A 19,577-nucleotide genomic window follows, 5' to 3' on the forward strand; every position below is an offset into this window, starting at 1 on the left:
ATAACAGTAGATATTTGAGTGATTACTGCTGCAGTAGCTATTCTCTCCATCCCCCTTGTTTTTAGTGTTTTTTATGCCAGGGTGTGGACATTTGTGTTTTATTGTTCCTAGCAATGTCCTCTCAGGGCTTTGCCTCCCTCTCTGTTAGCATGAAAGCTCTGAAGGGCTTGTACCCAGACCTGTCTTTTAGTCATGTCAGCTGGCAGTGACTAACTGTTTGGGTGTATGGAAGGAGCCCTGAAGCTCTGGAATCTGGCTGGTTGTTATATCTGATGCAGGATTTAACCCATGTAGCTTAGGCTACTGCAACAATGATCATTCAAACATCTACTGTTATGGTAAGTTTACTTGCCCCACCTGTATTCTGTCTTCTAACTCCTTATCAGATACCTAGGGTATCAGTTTGTCATTTAACAGTTGTAAAACTAAATGATGCTGAACAAAACCATCAATCTTAATCAAATGTAATGCAACATTATCTTTTAAAGTCACTATTTATTCTTAACAGGAAAAAAAACAAAGCTTCCACAAAACGTTGCAGTGCTTTCTTTCCAGTACTGTGCCATTTAGCCGTAAAAGAGGAGGTGTCATTTTCTGCCCCTGGGTCTTGGTGACTCTATACCTTCTGATTAGTAAGCCTTCAAAAGTTTTAAATGCCAAGTTCTTAATTTTATAGATGCATTCAATAAATTGTTGAAAGAATTCCATATCTTTGAGCGATTCATGCTGGAAACATCCATGCCGGGAGTAGCAAGTACACTTCTTCTTCTTTCGGCTGCTCCTGTTAGGGGTCGCCACAGCAGATCAACTGTTTCCATTTCTTCCTGTCCTCTGCATCTTGCTCTGTCACACCAACCACCTGCATGTCCTCTCTCACCACATCCATAAACCTTATCTTAGGCCGTCCTCTTTTCCTGTTACCTGGCAGCTTCATCCTCAGCATCTTTTTCCCAATATACTCTGCATCCCTCCTCAGCACATGTCCAAACCAACATAATCTTGGTGTATTTGCTTTTGTGCTGGAGGTATATCCTTGTATTATAGATTTAATTGCTTCCCATTAAGGGGGCACCTAACATCTGGGGCAAGAAAAACTGATGTAAAAGCGTCGGCTGCATGTTTTATACCCCTGACAACCTGACGTCATAGAAGAAGGGACAGCAACCGACGCAGGACCCAAGACTTTGTTAATCAGGCCGACTGAGGGCTACTGCAAGCAGATAACCCAAATGTAATGACTGCAACAATGAATACACTCTTACATCTACATTTATGGTAAGTGTACACAACTGTACTTTTTGTTAGTTAATAATAAAACCAGTGAAGCATTGAGTCTGAAACACGGCCAGGGTATAAGTAGTTGTATTTAATAAAATACAAAATAAAGTGAGCTTGTTTCACAAGTATCAAACTTGCTTCTTCAGACCAATAAAATTGAAAAAACGCAGAACGTCAATTTAAAACCTTGTCATCCAGTAAAATAGAAACATTTCCTTAGTGTTACTTAGTATTCGTTTAAGCAAGCCCTCTTAACGGAACAGCACTCCATTTCTAACAGCGACCCTCACGGATATGCCATATGTACACAACAGTAAGAATAAGGATGAAAGCAGTCAAAAACACACACATATATATATATATATATATATATATATATATATATATATATATATAAAATATATATACGTGTATGTATATATATATATATATATATATATATATATATATATATAAAATATATTTTTTAAAGAATAATAACTAAACACATACACCCTTGCAAAAGTCAAATTAACTTGCTTTAAAATGAACTACCCAGTAAAGGCAAAAAATGCCATGTATACAGGGTATCCCTAAAATTCATAAACACCCACATACTCGCGACCTACCGTTTCAGGTGCTGTTGGCTCTCAAAACTTTTTTTGATTTTTATCGAAAAACAGTTGCGTCCAGTTTTGAATCATAATGAATACATTTTACAGGATACAAACACTTTTTACAAGATCTATTTAGCTTATTTTCTGGACATAGGAATGTACATGATTTCTGTTTTGTAACTATGGATGTCCATTCTTTATTCACCGTGATATCTAACGGGCAAGGTGTTATTGCTTTAAAAGAGTAATTATTGAGTCACAGTGATTTAAGTAGAACAGACATTAATGTACTAATCAAGTTTATGGAAGTTTTGTTGATTAACAGTGTTTTTGTATTTAGAAACCAGTATTACCTGCAGTTAGATGGAGTAGCTATTGGGCACGTCTTGTGTAATAGCTATGCCAACATTTTTATGGCTGTGTGGGAATATAAACATATATTGGGAAATCTGAATTATAAGATATATATATATTCCATTTTACCATCATTTTGTTGACAACGTGTTTTTTATTTAGACTGGAAATGAATGTGGTCTTGAAGAATTTTATACTCATTTGCAATGTATTGACACACATTTGAAGTTTGATATAACAAAGTGTAAGGAGATTATCATCTTGGATGTTAGTGTTAAAAAGGAAAGGGAAAGTAGTATCACCACTGACATACATATATAATATTTTGTTTCAATAACATGTTTTTCTAAGAACAGCATGCACCCCCTCATGTTTTCCCCTATATTATTAAGGGACAAGCCATTAGAGCCTCTAGACTTAACGTTAGTGAAAAAGGCTTTAATGATGAGCTGGAATGTTTTAAGTACTAATTTTATTAATAGGGGTCATCATCCTCAACAAGTTAGAGTAACTTGTGATAGTGTTTGTGAACTTAGAAATTATGTTGCCTGCCCATATTTTTCTGAGAAAGGTGACCAATATAGACCTGAAAGATCAAGGACAGAGAGAATAAGATATTACATTTTTTATAGTAATGTTAAATACATTAGAGAAATTATAAACAAATACTGGAATGTACTAACCACTGATGAGAAATTAAAAAGTATATTAGGGGAGCAACTTAAGTTCAAATATAAAAATAAATCTATAAAAAGGTTATTATGTGGTTATAAGGGGGTTCAGAATGCTGACAATACAACAGAGAAAGAAGTGACTTGTACAAATCCTGTCGAACATCTAATTATTACCAATACATTGATGCCAGCGGCAGATTTTGTCATCCATCCACAAGTAAAGAGTACGTTTTTAATGTTAGACCTAGATTGTAATAGTATGAATATCATTTATTTAGCCCATTGCACTGCCTGCCATTCATTTTATGTGGGAAAACAGATGATTAAGGGATCGTATAAGAGAACACTTGTATTTTATTAACATAAGAAATACCACTAATGCGTTGGTTAAGCACGTTGTGAATACCAGCAATGACCATCAATTTAAATTTATGGTCATTGAACATGTAGAACCAAGTCAGCGGAAGGGGGATCTGCGGAATCAGACTGAGGTTATTAAAACGAGAAGGATTGTTAGGTTACATGCCGACAGTGCTATGGGTCTTAATGGATATGTACCATTAAAACTAATATTAAGAGCAAGACCCTTGTTTAAATAAATGAAGAGCTTTAATTATGTCGTAGTTGAAGTTAGAAATTACCTTTGAGGGGTACCTTTGTGTTAAATGTAGACATACAAGTGTATATATTCACATGCTACACAGGTGTGTGTGTGTGTGTGTGTGTATGTATGTATGTATATATATATGTATATATATATATATATATATATATATATATATATGTTCATTTTTTGCCTTTACTGGGTAGCTCATTTTAGAACAAGTTAATTGGACTTTTGCAAGGGATGTATGTGTTTATTCTTTTTAAAATTTTATATTTATATATATATATATATATATATATATATATATATATATATTTTTTTTTTTTTTTGGATTGATTTCATCCTTATTCTTACTGTTGTGTACATATGGCATGTCTGCGATATTTGCTGTTAGAAATAGAGTGATGTTTTTTTAAGAGGGCTTGCTTGAATGGATACTATGTAACACTAAGGAAATGTTTTTATTTGATTGGATGATGAGGTTTTAAATTGACGTTCAGCATTTTTTCAATTTTAATGGTTTGAAGAAGCGAGTTTGATACTCGCAAAAGTGCTCACCTTATTTTGTGTTTTATTAAATAAAACTACTTGTACTCTGGCCATGTTTCGGACTCGATGCTTCACTGGTTTTATTATTTTCGTTATAGCATTGTGCAGTCCACTAATCTTTGTTGCTTAGATTTGCTGTGTTTCTGAATTGCAACCATGTGCTTGGCAATTCATATAAGCAGATTTAAAACTGAGATATGTTCTTTTTTATTTTTGTCTGCAATCTTAGCTTTCAGAAAAGACAAGACAGGCCCTTGAAAAAGCTGTTACACAGAAGGTGGCAGCAGCCATGCCAGTAAGAGCAGCTGACAAACAAGCCCCTGCTCAGTACATCAGGTAAGACCTATTCCTGCAGTTGTTTTTTTAGAAATTTTGGGGGGGGAAGGGGATGCGAGAGTTAGAAGCTGGAAGTTTAGCTATAGATGCCCATCTACAGCACTTTTGACAGCCTGTTTGAAGCTGTCGTGCCTTCCATTGCATCATTGAGACATAGTTTACAGCTATCGCCTTTGTGTATTTGTGGTGCAGAAGCATACATTGAAAATAAGAAGACCATATCCCTCAGATGAACTACTTTGTTCTTTTTCTGTTGCATAATAACCTGCGATCCCAACTATGTGCATGTCAAGTTCATTCCCTTGGCATTTATATTTGTTCTGTGTATTCTTTTTTTAACAGTGTTGAAACACTGCCAGCTTTTTGTGGGCTGGGGGTCTTTGTAGCCATAGCACTTTTTTACTTGACGAAGTTAGCTATTTTCTTCCTAAGGGAATCCTCTATATTCACCATTTGCATTTATTTTTACAGTGTCCTTCCCAAAATACATTTCCGTAATGTACTGAATTTCCAAAGGTGCATGAAATATTTCTAGGATATATTCCTCTTTTGTTCTCCTAAAGCCTTTACACCGAGCACCTTTTTATCTGTGTTCATATGGCTTCTTTTGCAAACCTTGTATCATTTTAATTACTTTTTTCTGGACCCTCCACTCCCATTCTTGTTTTCTTTTGGTAGTGTTTGTCTTTATAAGTTGTGAGCTTCCCTAACGTATAACTTCTTGTGTATGCTGTTGCATTCAGACGGCAGAAGGTTTGCATATGCTGCTGCTGAAATCAGTTTGTCATTTTTGATGAGGGTGGAGGGCTTGGTGTATCATGGTAGAGAAAATGTTTATCCCCAGTAAAAATACAAGAGCATTTTCTAGTGTGTGGTATTTTTGAGAGGGCTGCTTCCAAATGTGTTTACACCTCTTGCAGATGGAATCAGTTTGGTTAGGCAGGAGTTCATTTTCAGTGAGAATGTGGCAGTTATTAGAGTGCCTTAGGATACCAAGTGCTATAAGACTGGCAATGGAAGGGAAGGTAGACTGCTGTTCTACTGTGTTGGCCAGTGCTTATTTTATTTTTATTTATTTTTATTTTACATTTGTTAACCGGGCTAGTCTAGCTGGATATATTTCCATTTTCAGTAGAGGCCCGAGGAGAAAAGCTCCAAAATATGCACAACAGAATATACAAAACAATGTATACACAATATAAAGGATAAAAGATATGACTGTTGAACAGTGTCAGACAAAATTTGACAAAATCAATAAATTGTATAATGCATAGGTAAGAACAGTACAGTAGGTAGTTACAGTTCAGTCCTTACAGGGATAAGCTGCAGGATTGAGGAAGAAAAGTGATAGAGAGAGGTGAGAAGTATAGAATGAAAGGATTAATCAGGATTGCTGCAGGGGCATAACCAATGGATCTTCAGATGGTTTTTGAGGTTTTGTTTAAAAAGAGGCAGAGAGGGAAGTAAGGTAAGTTCTATAGGTAAATGGTTCCAATGTTTACCTACAGTGTTCGAGAACAAGGAATCACCTGCTTTGTTGTTGGACTTTGTTATGGTGGCTAGAAGTTTGTTAGAGGAGCGTAGTGAGTGAAGGTTTTTGTAGGGGATGATGAGGTTAGCGAGTATAGGAGTATTGTTAGGTTGGTAAAATAGCTTGTGGGTAATGGTGAGTTGCGTAAATACCAGAAGATTTTGTAATTCTAGCCAGCCTAGTTGCAGTAGGTTCAGACAGTGGTGGGTTCTAAAGGGATTACTAGTAGCAAATCGGGCAATACTATTGTAGGAATTAGTTAATTTGCTAAGGTTATTTTTTTTAGGTTAGAGTAAATGGGTGAGGCATAAAGAAGAGTAGAGATTAAGTGAGAGTGAGCAATTTTGGTTCTTGCTGATTGCGTTAGGAAGGGTTTGATTTTGTATAAGGAGCCAAGTTTTTTGTTTACAGATTTTATAGTGTTATTTATATGGCTGTCAAAGTTAAGGTTATTATCAATAGTAATTCCTAGCAGTTTAGTGGTGGGGTCTGGGGATATGAGGGTACCACTGTTAGAACTAATTGAGAAGTCTACTGGGGAGGACTTACTGGTAGGTGCAAAAAGTAGGAGCTTTGTTTTTTTAGCATTTAGAAGGAGGCAACGCTTTAAGAACCAAGTCTCAATTATGTTGAATACCTTCTGAGTTGAAGAATGTAGTTCTGAGGGGGAGTCAGCTGAGCATATGATTGTTGAATCGTCTGCATATTGTATACAGGTGACTTGAGGAATTGCTACGTGCAAGTCATTAATGAATAGTGAAAAAAGGAGAGGTCCTAGAATAGAGCCCTGAGGGACTCCAAGGGTGACTGGCAGGAGGGATGAAAGGTTCTGCTCCCAGAGAACTGCTTGTTGTCTATTGCTAAGGTAGGACTTGAACCATTGGATAGCCAGAATATCAAGGGAAAGGGACTCTAGAATGTTAATAAAAAGGGTGTGGTTAACCATGTCAAAAGCTTTTGAGAGATCGATAGAGTGCAGATGAGAGGGTATTACTGTTATGATTTCTGTTGATGGAATCTGTGAAGGATAAGAGGGCGATAGTGGTGCTATGAAATGGCCTAACCCTAAAGCCATGTTGGCAATTAGCGAGAATGTCATGTTGGGTTAAGTGGTCTAAAAGGTGATGATGAATACATTTCTCCATAATTTTTGCTAGGGGAGATAATAGGGCTATAGGCCGATAGTCAGAATAATCTTTTGAGTTGCCATCTTTATGTAGGGGTATGTGATATGAGAGATTTTCCAGATTTCTGGGATGTACCTCTCTGTAATAGGTCTATTAATGAGGATGGATATTGGGTATGCAATAGCTTTGGCTGCTTTTTGCAAGTATTCAGATGGTAGCTGGTCAGCAGAAGGAGCGCAAGGCTTAAGTTTTTGGATGAATTTGAGGATGAGAGCTGTGGGGATGGGTTGCAATTTAAATGTTGGAAGAGGGCCAGGACTGGTGGTATGAGGTTTTGAGTTATCTGGGGTTAGTTGACTGGCAAGTGAGTGTATGGTCTCAGTGAAGAAAGTATTGAAAACATTAGCAATTTGAATGGAGGTATTATGATCAGACCCTAGTGGGGTTGGTGTATGAGAGTGGCCTGGGAGTAAGAGTCGATTGATTCCTGACCAGAATTTCTGTGGGTTGTTTTGGTGACTTTCCTGTAACTTACAGTAGTAGTTCTTTTTTTCAGTAAGTATGGCCTTTTTTGTAATATTTCTAAGCTGCCTAAAGTTTTGTTGGTCAGAGAGAGTTTTAGAAGCTCTCCATTTAGTCCATGATTTGTTTCTAAGTAACATTTTTTGTCTGGTTTCCTTGGAAAGCCATGGGGCTGGTTTGGTTTTCATTCTGATGGAACGTTTAGGAGCATATGCCTATCAAGGATACTTAAGAATTTGGAGTTGAAGTATTTAGCAGACTCATCAAGTGGAAGGATTTTTAAAGCATTCCAGTCACAGGCACTTAGTTCATTTTGAAATAGTACTTGGTTGAAGTGTTTGTTTGTCCGTGATACCCTATAAGTGTGGGGGGGGGGGGTTAGTAATATCATTTTTTTGCCTTATAATGTAGGTCAATGAGTGATCGCTTACATCATCAGGCAGAGTTCCAGTCATATAAGTTGGTTTATGATTATTAGTAAGAATCCAGTCTAAGGTGGTTTATTTTTATTTGGTTTGTTGATTCTGGTTGTAGAGGTAATTATTTGAATAAAGCCATGAAGATTAATATGGGTAGTGGGTTTTTCAGCATTTACAGTTTTCCAGTCGGTGTTGAAGTCACCTAGTATAATAGTTTCTTGTGGATAAGTAGAGGATATCCGGCTAAGGATATCCTCGATAGTATTGGTATTGTTACCTGGAGGAAGATAGATACAGATGATATATATTGATTTGATGGGGTTGATTTGAAATTTGGAGATAAGGATTTCAGAGTTATTTTCCTGTGGTGGGTTATAAGGTAAAGAAGGTGATGTGCAGTCCATCTTTATATAAGATTGCTACTCCCCCACGTTTACGTTTAATACGGTCTTGTCTTAATATATTATATCCTAGGGGAATTATTTCATCGTCTTTGGTATGAGGTTTTAACCAAGTTTCTGTGAGGCAGAGGATGTCAAAGGAGTAAATATCTAGCAGGGTGTGAAAGTGGGTTATTTTGTTATTAATACTTTGGGATATTAAGATGTCCTATAAGGAAAGAATTGGGGGGGGTTGGAGTGGTTAACAAGGGGTGTGGAATTGGGGTTGGTGGTATTGCTTAAGATGACAGTATGTGGGCCTGGATTAGGGTGAATGTCACCATCTTTCAGGGAGGGATTTTTTAGTCTTAGAGTAGGGTTGTGGGTATGGCTTATTAGATATTTTACTTTGTTTGCTGTGTGTTTGTAGTGTTTAATATGTGAGAGTCTGTGGTATCTGGGTAGTAGGTAGCTTGGATTGGAAGTGATATTTATTGGAGTATGTGTGTAGGTAAGGGTTAATGTAGCAGTTTGTTTTGGAGAGTAATTAAATTGGTAAAAGGTTGGTTTTTCATAGAGTGTGAGGATATAAGCTAAGGTGAGGACAAATATGCATGTTGTTAGAAGTGTTAGTTTGGTTGTGAGGGGTTTAGTTACCTTAGGCATACTTTACAGATAGATAGTACAGGTGAGTGGGGGTGGGTTAATATGATAAGAATAGAATAGGATGGGTGAATATAATAAGGTATATAGAGTGGATAGGTTACATAAGTGGGAAATATTCCTTATTGGTATTGGACGGGCAAGAAATACTATAAGAAGGCTATGAGTGAGTATGTAGGTAGAGGAGGGGTGTGGCTGTATGTGTATAGTGGTAGGGGTGTGTGTGATTGGTGGGAGGGGAGAGTTATTTATAAGAACTTGGGGGGGGGGGTTCAGAGGAGATTATGCAGTCCCACTGAGTCAATAGGAGATAGCAGCATGCAGATCAGTGCAGAAGGTAGCAAGTCTGTCCAAGCCTGTGCAGTTCCAAGTAAACAGTTAAAAGCTCAGGTCAGGTCTGGCTGGTGCCAATCACCCGAGAGAGGAAGAAAAAAGGATTTTTGCTTTGATAAGTAATGGAAAAACTTCACTTGCACACACAAACCACTGTCCAGCTTATAACTGTGCTTGCAGCTGATCTTGGTACAAAGCAGTTAGTAAAAAGTAAAGACCAGAGGGGAAAAAAATGTCAATTCAACCAGTCATTGCTAGGCTACCCAGAAACAGCAGCAATTGATGTACTTTTACTACACAGACCATTCCTGCTTCAAGATGGCTCTCACACCAGGCCTGAATTAAGCTAGGAGTAAGCAATGCAGACAGTGAACTCAGTGGAAAAAAAACAGTCAAAAAAACAGAAATAGTTTCTTATTAGGCTGTTGACCCTGAAGGATCTTTAGAAGCCTGGGCATGCATTCCCATTAGGGTTTTTATTTTTTTAGCCTTTTTAATTTAACTACGAATAACCTAGGGCAGGCAGAACATTTACACACTAGCCCTTTCTATAAGGGACAAGGGTGTTACTCTGGTAATGAATTTCAGGTGTCCCATCTATTCATCCTGGTTACATTCAAATAGAATAAGAGAAGTACTTTGTTTTATGTGCAGAGGAAAACTGTTCCAAAGAAGTGGAATTCTCTGTGATACGTATCTATCCCTCCAGCATGTTCCATTTATTTTGCAGAAGAGATTAAGATTTCTTTAGATGGTGTTTTTGCCACCACTGGACATGAGGATGTGCAGTATGTCTGAGAGTAAAGGAACTGTTGAGGCTATGTATGCAAGGCAGTGGTTGCCCATCAGCAACCTCTGTGGTGCCAAGAATAGTTACAAGGCTTTTAAACAATCAATGTAGTTCTTATGATTTAGAGCCATGATTTTTTTGTGTGAGAAAATAATGTGGGTGCTTAAGTTGCATCATGTGTTTGGACAGCTATTTGCCAAAAGGGGGCATTGTACTCCATGATTAGTGTTGTTGTTGTGTCTTTCAGCTTTTCCTGGTTAGGGGTCGCCACAGCGGAACTCCGGTCCGCTAATGATTGGCAGTAGATTTTTACGTGCCGAGTTGCCAGCCCTGACGCACAACCTTCCATGAGGGTATGCCCATTCACGCATATCTCTACACAGAAGACGCTCTTGCTGAGAATCGAACCGGACAATGTCTTACTGTGAGGCGACAACGCTACCGCAGCACCACCACCGCAGTACTCCATTATTAGTGTAATAAGCGCCAAATGCAGTGGAATGATCACATCTGTGGACCTGGACTCCGTACCCTTGATAATAAGCTGTGCAGTAACAAAATGAACTTTCTTACAATAGTGGATACATGGTGGTCAAATGACAATTTGCTGTCTACATAGGTTCCCAGGTCCATAACTATTGGATCAGTTTTCAGAAGTGTGTATGTTGTCAGTGTGATCGTTCCAGAGGGTGTTGTGTTTGCTGAAGGATATTATTAGAAATTTTTTGGCATTTAGTTTTAGTCCATAGTTTTGACACCAGCTGTTTGTATAGGAAGGGGTCTTTTGAAGTAACCTTGTGCCCCCTGACGAGTTAAAAGTGGCACATAGTGTACATGTACAGGTATCAGCAAATTTGGTGAGCCTGAAGCCCTTAACAGTGGCTTAGACTCTGTGAAGTAAATGCCAAAGAGGAGTGGCCCGAGGACAGAGCCCTGTGGTACAAAGCTGGTGACAAGTCTTTTTGGAAGAGATGGAACAGCTCACTGTATTTCGTGGGTTCCATTTGAGATTCACTTTGCCATCCATAGAGTTACATGAGGATTGGCATTTAGCTAGGAGAGTTTATTAACAATACCAGAGTGCTGAATGGTGTTGAAAGCATTAGCGAGTTATAGATGTGTGCTGTACTCATTTTTCTCTCATCCATTGTTTCACTAGCTGTCTGAAAGAAGTCCAAGCAGGTTGAGTAGGCAGGATTTACCCTTGACAAAACCAAACTGGCTTGGGTCAAGAGTGTGTAGGTTGCCTATGACCTTGATGTTCATCGTGTTACACTGCTGCAGTCATTACACTTGGATTATCCTGCCATCAGGTGGTCCCGCAGTCGGCCCGAGTTCCAAAGTCTTGGTCCGGCGTCGGTTGCTGTCGCTTCTTCCCTGACGTCAGTGTGCCAGGGGTATATAAGATGCAGCAGACACCATTTTCTTCAGTCTTTCTTGCCGCGCAGTGCCCGAAGTAAAAGCAGTTCGCAAGTGCCGGTCGGCCAACTCCTGAGATTTTCATTCCGAATCCAGAACCGAAGTCTTCTACAAAGCTAAGTACCCTGTTGGGGAAACTTTTTCTTGCCTCAGACCAATGTCAGTAAAAGTTAATAATTGTATTTATTGTGGGAAGCAAATACCTCATAAGGATTTCCATTCTTATTGTATCCCATGCCTAGGCCCAGACCACCACGTCACAGGATGTCGGTTTTGTGCTAGGTTTAACAAGCGCACTATTAAACGTCAGTTTGATTTTGCCCGACATTATTTTGGTAGAAAGTTCAATTACACCATGCCGTCGGAACTACCGATGACCGGGATACACAAAAAGCGCAAAGACAAGGGCAGGCATCCGAGGCCCAAAACTGAAGATGAAGCCTCTTCTAGGCAAGTCGCCTGTTCTCCGGTTTTCAGCGAGGTGCCTTCGCAGCCCCTGACTACCGCTTCTTTGGAACCACAGGCCGCCTCTGACTCCTACGTGGAGATGGCTGGGCCTTCGGATACACCAGATTTACGGACTACCGATATTAACCCTTCAGAGGGATCCGGAGCAGCTGAACAACTTGCAGCTTCAGAGGATGTTTTCAGACCTACTCAGTTAACCATTAAATCTTCTGCTAAATCTAAAACCCCTTTAAAAACAAAGAAACAACTTCTACATTCACCAGGACAGGCCTCCATGCCTAAGAAACAGATTCTCAAAATGGCCAAAGACTTAATTACTCTGATCAGAGGGTCCCACCCTCCTCCTGATAAAAGGCCTAGACAGGATGCAGACTATGACTCATCTGACCAGGTGTCTATCTCTTCAGATTCATCCTCAGACCAAGGATACTCTTTACCCCCTTATGAGGATTCTGATGCTGTGGAAATCAATTCCTTCAGCCTCTCCACCAGAGGACTACTCCTTTGGGGAAACCTTATACCATGAGGGAGCATTTCCATTGGGAGGGCCAGGATTACTCAGAATCCAAGAAAAGGCTCAGAAATTTTCTTTTATTACCTCAGCACAGACCCCTAGCTATTCCGCCAGTGTTAGATATTGTGGATGATGTGTATTCCGAATCCAGTTTAAATCCTGATTCTTTACCCCCTGCTCCAGTTAAGCCAGACCGATACTACAGAGTCCCTGACTCTCACAAATTCCTTTATAAAAGCCCTGTTGCTGACCCCGAAACTATTTCCCAGGGTCCCAAAGGGGTAAAGGCCTCTACAGCAAAAAATCCAGTCCCCTCTGACAGAGATTCCAGAGCATTAGACAGAAGGGGGAAGAAAGTATATACAGCTGCAACTTTAGCAATGAGGGCCTTAGATTGCCAGTTTCACATGCTTAAATATCAGCAATATTTGATGTCTCAGTTGAAACAACAAATTATTCCAAATTCAGATCTTCCTAACTATAAGGAAATGCAGGATTTATTGCATGCAGCTGAACAAGTGGGAAAACATACTTTGCAATGTGGTTTTGATTCATTAGAGGCCTCCTGCAGAGCAGCAGTTACAGGGTCTGTCATTAGAAGACATGCTTGGTTAAAAGAGCAGACTTTACCAGATCGTGTTAAAGCAAAATTATTGGATGCACCTTTGCAGCAGGATGTTTTATTTGGAGTTAAGGCAGAAGAGGTATTAAAGAAAATGTAGGATAAAGCAAAATCTATGCAAACGGTGAAGGATTTCTTACAGGTTCAGCCTCCTCAAATTAGCAGAAATTGGCCAACAAAGAATTGGTCCTTTCCAGTTTCAGACAGACCTCAAAGACCTCAAAGGGGCAGATACAGACGTCCAAGAGGCAGAGGTCAACCACAAGGTGCTTACAGGCCTCGACAATGGGGTGCTTCAACCCAGAAAGAAGGGGAAGACAGGCCTCAACCTTATAAAAAACAGCCCCAATGACTTCCCTCTACAGCTGCCAAACACTTTTCTCTTGGCAGTCCCCTTGGGGGGAAAACTGGCACTTTTCTGTCACAATTGGCATATGATCACCAAAGACAAACGGGTTCTCAATATTGTATCTCAAGGTTACAGGTTCCACTTTCACACTCTGCCAAGGTTAAAAGGAATGCCAAATCTGCCACCAAATCAATGGGCAGAGGCTCAAAAACAAATTACAGCACTCATGGACATGAGAGCTATTCAAAAGGTACCAACACAGGAGCAAGGACAAGGATTTACTCAAGACTCTTTCTGGTTCCCAGAAAGGACAAAGCCTGGAGGCCCATTCTGGATCTTTCTTTTCAAAATACTTACCTGGATGTATCAAAACTCAAAATGTTGACACTACAGCAGCTTCCTCCCATGCTGGGCAAGAAAGCTTGGCTTGTAACTTTGGACCTCAAGGAGGCATACCTGCATGTCCCTATCAGACAAAATTGCAGAAGATACCTCAGATTCTTAGCAGGTTCAATGCATTACCAATTTTCTGCACTGCCCTTTGGCTTATCTACTGCGCCCAGGGTCTTTACAAAATACCTGGCACCAGTAATTGCATTTTGCAGACAAAAAGTAATTCAAATTTACCCATACTTGGATGGCTGCCTTATTCAAGCAGAGAGCAAAGACATTCTTCTAAAGCATATGGCATTTGTAAAAAGATTGCTAATTTGCCTAGGGTACACAGTAAATGAAAAGAAGTCAAAACTAGTGCCCTCACAAGAGATAATATTCCTGGGTGCCAGCTTAAATACAACGGCCCAGATGGCTTATCTCATGCCAGACAAGCAAGGACAACTGACTCAATATTTCCAATTGATGGCAACAAAAACCCAACTCCCTGCAAGAAAAATTCTGCAGGCCTTGGGTTACATGGCATCTTGCATACTACTAATTCCATATGCCAAACTGCATATGAGGAAACTACAATGGTACCTAAAGAGTGTCTGGTCTCAACACTGTCACAGTTTGGAAACAGTAATACCACTTATTCCTTGCCTTCAACAGGAGTTTCGATGGTGGGCTCAAGCCTGTCACCTCAACAAGGGAAAGCCTTTCACTCAACCCACAGCCAGGCAAACACTGACAACAGATGCTTCGGATTACACCTGGGGAGCACACATGGCAGGAAAATGTATTCAGGGCAAGTGGCCCGCAGAACAAAGGCATCTTCACATCAATCAAAAAGAGATGCTAACTGTACAAAATGCTCTTATAGCTTTCAAGGACCTTCTGCATCGAAGACAACTACTACTAAAGACAGACAACACCACAGTTATGTGGTACACAAACAAGCAAGGGGGCACTCATTCATATTCCCTCCGCAGACAAGCCATGACCTTGTGGAACACAGCTCTACCCTATCAAGTTCTTCTGCAAGCACAATTCCTGCCAGGAGAGAAAAACACACTGGCAGACGACTTAAGCTGAAACATCATGGATCCGCACGAGTGGAAATTACATCCACAAATGTTCAGGATGATAACACAAAAATGGTGGAGCCCAGACATAGATCTGTTCGCATCCCCAATGAATTGCCAGCTACAGAAATTCTGCACAAGGAATTACCACCCACAAGCATGGAAAGTGGATGCCCTCTCATTCAGCTGGAAAAAACTTCTGACTCAGCAAAACAATCAGATACTTCACGGCCAGCTCAAGACTTTAAACCTGGCTGCATGGTAGATTCCTTAGTCAAGCAAGCAATGCCTCTCTCTCCAAAGCTGTTATGGATGTCATTCTGGAGGCCAGAAGGCCTAGCACCAGGAAAGCCTATTCGGATAAATGGAAGAGTTTCTGTGCCTGGAACCAGGCTCACAGCCTTGATCCCCTTGTCCCAAATATTCCTCAGATACTGCAATACTTAACTGAGATGCTGGACAAAGGCCTCTCCTTTTCATCCATTAAGATCCACGCCTCTGCCATCTCTGCTCATTACAACACAGAACCACCATTTTTTTCTAATCCTTTGATAAAACAGTACCTCAGAGGGGCTAAAAACATAAGACCGCCCTCTAGAGCACCAACTCCAACTTGGGACCTCAACTTCGTCTTGGAAAAATTAACTTTACCTCCTTTTGAGCCAGCTAACTCGGCAGACTTAAAATATGTCTCTTTGAAAACTGCTGTGCTCCTGGCAATAACCTCAGCACGAAGAGTTTCAGAAATACAGGCACTAATGGCAGTGGAACCTTTCATCATTTTCCACCAAGACAGGGTGTCTTTACAAACAAACCCTACTTTTATGCCAAAAGTGGTATCAAGTGTGGCTCTAAACCAAACTATTCACTTGCCAACTTTTTATCCAAATCCACAAAATAAAGGGGAGAGACTACTGCATTCCTTGGACATACACAGGCAGTTACGCTTCTACTTGGACAAAACGAAAGCTTTCAGGAAAACTGAGCAATTGTTTGTAGCATATGCTGCAGGAACACAAGGAAAAGCCATTTCAAAACAGACCATTTCCAAATGGATAGGGCACTGTATACGTTGCTGCTATACACATCATGGGAAAACTGTGCCTAACAACATTAGGTCTCATTCCACCAGGGCTACAGCCACTTCAACTGCCTACCTCAGAGGAGTTCCTACCAAGGACATTTTGGAAGCAGCTACTTGGAGTTCTGTACATACCTTCACCAAGCATTACCATCTGCCTCTTTACTCTAAATCCAGAGCTGGCTTTGCCACTGCAGTGCTGCAGGGCCTTATAGCCACCCCTAATGCCTTATAGAACCAGCCACCCTACCTCAGCTTTGGGATTCTACCCAAGTGTAATGACTGCAGCAGTGTAACACGATGAACATAGTACAGTTTTGTACCTACCATAAATGTAGATGTACGAGTGTATACACTGCTGCAGTCTAGGTTACCCTCCCTCCTTCCCCTCTTACTTGCTGGTACTTACCTAAGCCTTCTATGCTTTACTACCTATGGGGAGTATTTGCCGGTAACTGAAAGTGTCTGATTGCTTTTCTTATGTATGTTTTATTAGCAATTTATATTGCCTACCTTTTTGGGGGCACCTGACATCTGGGGCAAGAAAAACTGAAGAAAATGGCGTTGGCTGCATCTTATATACCCCTGGCGCACTGACGTCAGGGAAGAAGTGACAGCAACCGACGCCGGACCAAGACTTTGGAACTCGGGCCGACAGCGGGACCGCCTGACGGCAGGATAACCCAAGTGTAATGACTGCAGCAGTGTATACACTCGAACATCTAAATTTATAGTAGGTTCAAAACTGTATTTTTATTAACTCCATGATTATCATTTCCATAACCCTATAGATTAGGCTGGTGAGTCTACGGGTCTGTAATTACTTGGGTCATTTGATGCCCTATCCTTGTGCAGAGGGATGATTGTAACTGTCCCCGATTTGTCTGGCACATAGCCTGTTTGGAGGTTGATAATTGAATAATCTTTGTAGAGAATTTGTTAGATCCTCTTTCAGGCTAGCCAATAGGCATCCTGGGGCTCCATAGAGGAAGTGTTCTTTGCCTTGGATAGTGCCTTGAAGACTTGTACTTGGGAGATTTGAGGAAGTGGCATATTTGCGTGTATGTCATCTGACAATCATTGGTAGAGGGACACATGCTTCTATCCAGCTAACTCTTAACTACCATTAATTGTTGCATTGGGACCTCTGTTTCATGAACTGAAGTCAGTCTTCTTAGTGATAGCTGGCTAAGGGAGTCTACATAATGCAACTTTATACACAGATTTGAGTATGTGATCTAGGAATGTTGGGGGCGGTCAGAGTGAGGATGAAGTTTGAGATAAATGTATACAGTGGTAGATTGACTATGTTCTCCTGGATATAAATAGGTGGTATCATCCACTTTTAGCTTTGTGCAGTGCTGGGCATTGTTTTTAAGTTTCTAGCGTAGTTAAAGAAGGCTTTATGGTTGTATTTAACATGGATGGCTATTTTTACCTCCTATGGCTTTGGTTAATTTGGTCAGGGACTGAAGTTCCTTCTAAATTTAGCAAGATCATTTTTGGAATGCTGGAAGGTGCATTTGTTTTTTTACATCCAAGAAGTTTTTTTCCTTGTTGTAGAGCCTGTTTATATTTGGGTTCCACCATGGGGGTGTATTTTTAAAATTGGCATTTTATTTACTTCAGAGGGGGCAGATGCCTCTATGCAGCTATTTGCATGAACATAGAATTTGACAGTAAGGATTTCACATACAAAGTGGGGTCATCGTGTTGACAGGGGATATTGAGTTTAGCCAGGTCAGCAGTCAGTTTAAATTAACTAGCCTTGGGGTAATCTTTGAGTACTGGCTTATTGGAAGGTGCTTCTGGCTTCAGTCTTATAGTCAATGTGAGCAACTTATGGGCAAATTTGACAAGAGAAGGAGATAGAACTGGTATGTCCCATATTGGTAAGAACCAAGTCCCAGGAATTTTTCATCCCATGTTGCGATGCAGACTGGTCCAATGAGTTTGTATTAATAAAGCTTAGACATCTCTGAGCATATATGTTAGGGGATGTATAATTCTTCCAGTTTATAGAAGGGTGGTTGAAATCCCTTAAGAGAACGGTGTTTAGCTTGATGCGTAGGGACTTCATATTCATCATATAGAAGGTATGGGCCAGAGGGGACATAGAGGGGGTCATGTAGTGGCTATGATGCAGTATGGACATGGAAGAGTTGCAGATCATTATCCTGTCTAATGGGTCTGGAGGTGGCACTTTGCTTAAAGAATATATAGATGCCCCCATATGTAATGTTTTGGAACCAAATGCATGGTAAGCATTCAAACCTTGCTCTGATGAGATGCTCTCTATGCACTTGAAGCAGGTCTGTGTGGAGTACATAAACATACGTGTTAAGGAGTGCCTAAAGGGAGTGGAGATTTCTTTAAGATTCCTAGTATTTTTTTATCAAAACACCTTTATTAAATTATCACTTAAGACACAGGTACGTATACATTAATAGAAAAGAAAACAAACCCTATTAATATTTTTTCATTTATGTATTTAATACATTACATATTTTTCTTTCTTGACAACTCTTAGTCCAACATAACATTGCTGAGTTCCAGCCTTCCCTTAACCTTTTTCCTCCTGAACTTTATTTTACATGTATTGTTCCCACCAATTCTGCTTATTTCTGTGTAATTTTCTTCTTCCCTTTTCCAAGATCCCATTTCCAGTTCTTTTATCTCTCAATATTTAATACTTGAAGTGCAGCTGGTTTTGGTTTTGATTTTCATTTTTTAGTAATTGCTTTTTAAGTAGCCAGTAGAATTTAAATTGAAACCTTACTATGTATAGACAGTTCAGGTCCTGTTTCCCAGCTCAGAATAATCATTTCCTTAGTAGTTTCAAAAGTTTGGTCCCCAGTATTAGAGTATTTTGTGGGGAATTTCTAAAATCTTAAACTTCATTTCGCTCCCAAAAGCATGTTGCCAGTTAACTCTTCCCCATCACACCTCCAACATTTGCTCAGTTACCTGATGGAAAATTCTTTGAAGTCTGGTTGGAGTATAAAAATACCTATGCAGACACTTCCAGACAAAAGTCATAAACCTTCTGGACTTTGTTGCATACTTGGTAACCATGCACAAGTCCTCTCATTGTTCTCTTTGCATATTGATTTTCTAGTCTGACTTCCCAATGTTTTCTAACTTTCTCTGATTGATTCTTATAGTTATAATAATTGCCCTAATAATTATACTGTTTTTCTTAACAACTTCTGTTCTAAATTCATCTAAAAACTATACCAGAGCAGGTCTTTCACTAGGATTCCCTTGGCCCTTTCTCTCTGCTTGTGTACTGTTATCAGTCCCTGATAGGGAAGGCAGTCATATAACCTGCTATCTTAAGACTCAGTGTTGAGCAGTAAAATCTTTATCTGGATTTTGTTTTATGTTGGATAGTTTTGGAGACTGACATTGCCTAAAAAGGCACCTAGGGGATTGAACAAGGTTTTGTTCAATATATGAAAGACTCTGGGTGGGAGATGCATGCCATTTTGTGAAGCAGTTTTGA

At 39.8% G+C, this 19,577-nt stretch overlaps 1 protein-coding gene across 2 annotated transcripts in view; it reads left to right on the forward strand.

Annotated features, from left to right (window-relative positions):
- The window catches only part of SNW1 (SNW domain containing 1), a 1,165,034-nt gene that overhangs the window by 414,682 nt on the left and 730,775 nt on the right, over positions 1–19,577 (forward strand). For both annotated transcript variants that reach the window (XM_044074050.1, XM_044074049.1), the window contains exon 5: positions 4,288–4,394. In XM_044074050.1, the coding sequence (XP_043929985.1) occupies positions 4,288–4,394 (107 nt within the window). The remainder of the gene's footprint in view (positions 1–4,287; positions 4,395–19,577) is intronic.

Source organism: Protopterus annectens, chromosome 6.part0 (genome assembly GCF_019279795.1).
Source record: "Protopterus annectens isolate FY-2018-M chromosome 6.part0, PAN1.0, whole genome shotgun sequence".
NCBI classification, from domain to species: domain Eukaryota; kingdom Metazoa; phylum Chordata; order Ceratodontiformes; family Protopteridae; genus Protopterus; species Protopterus annectens.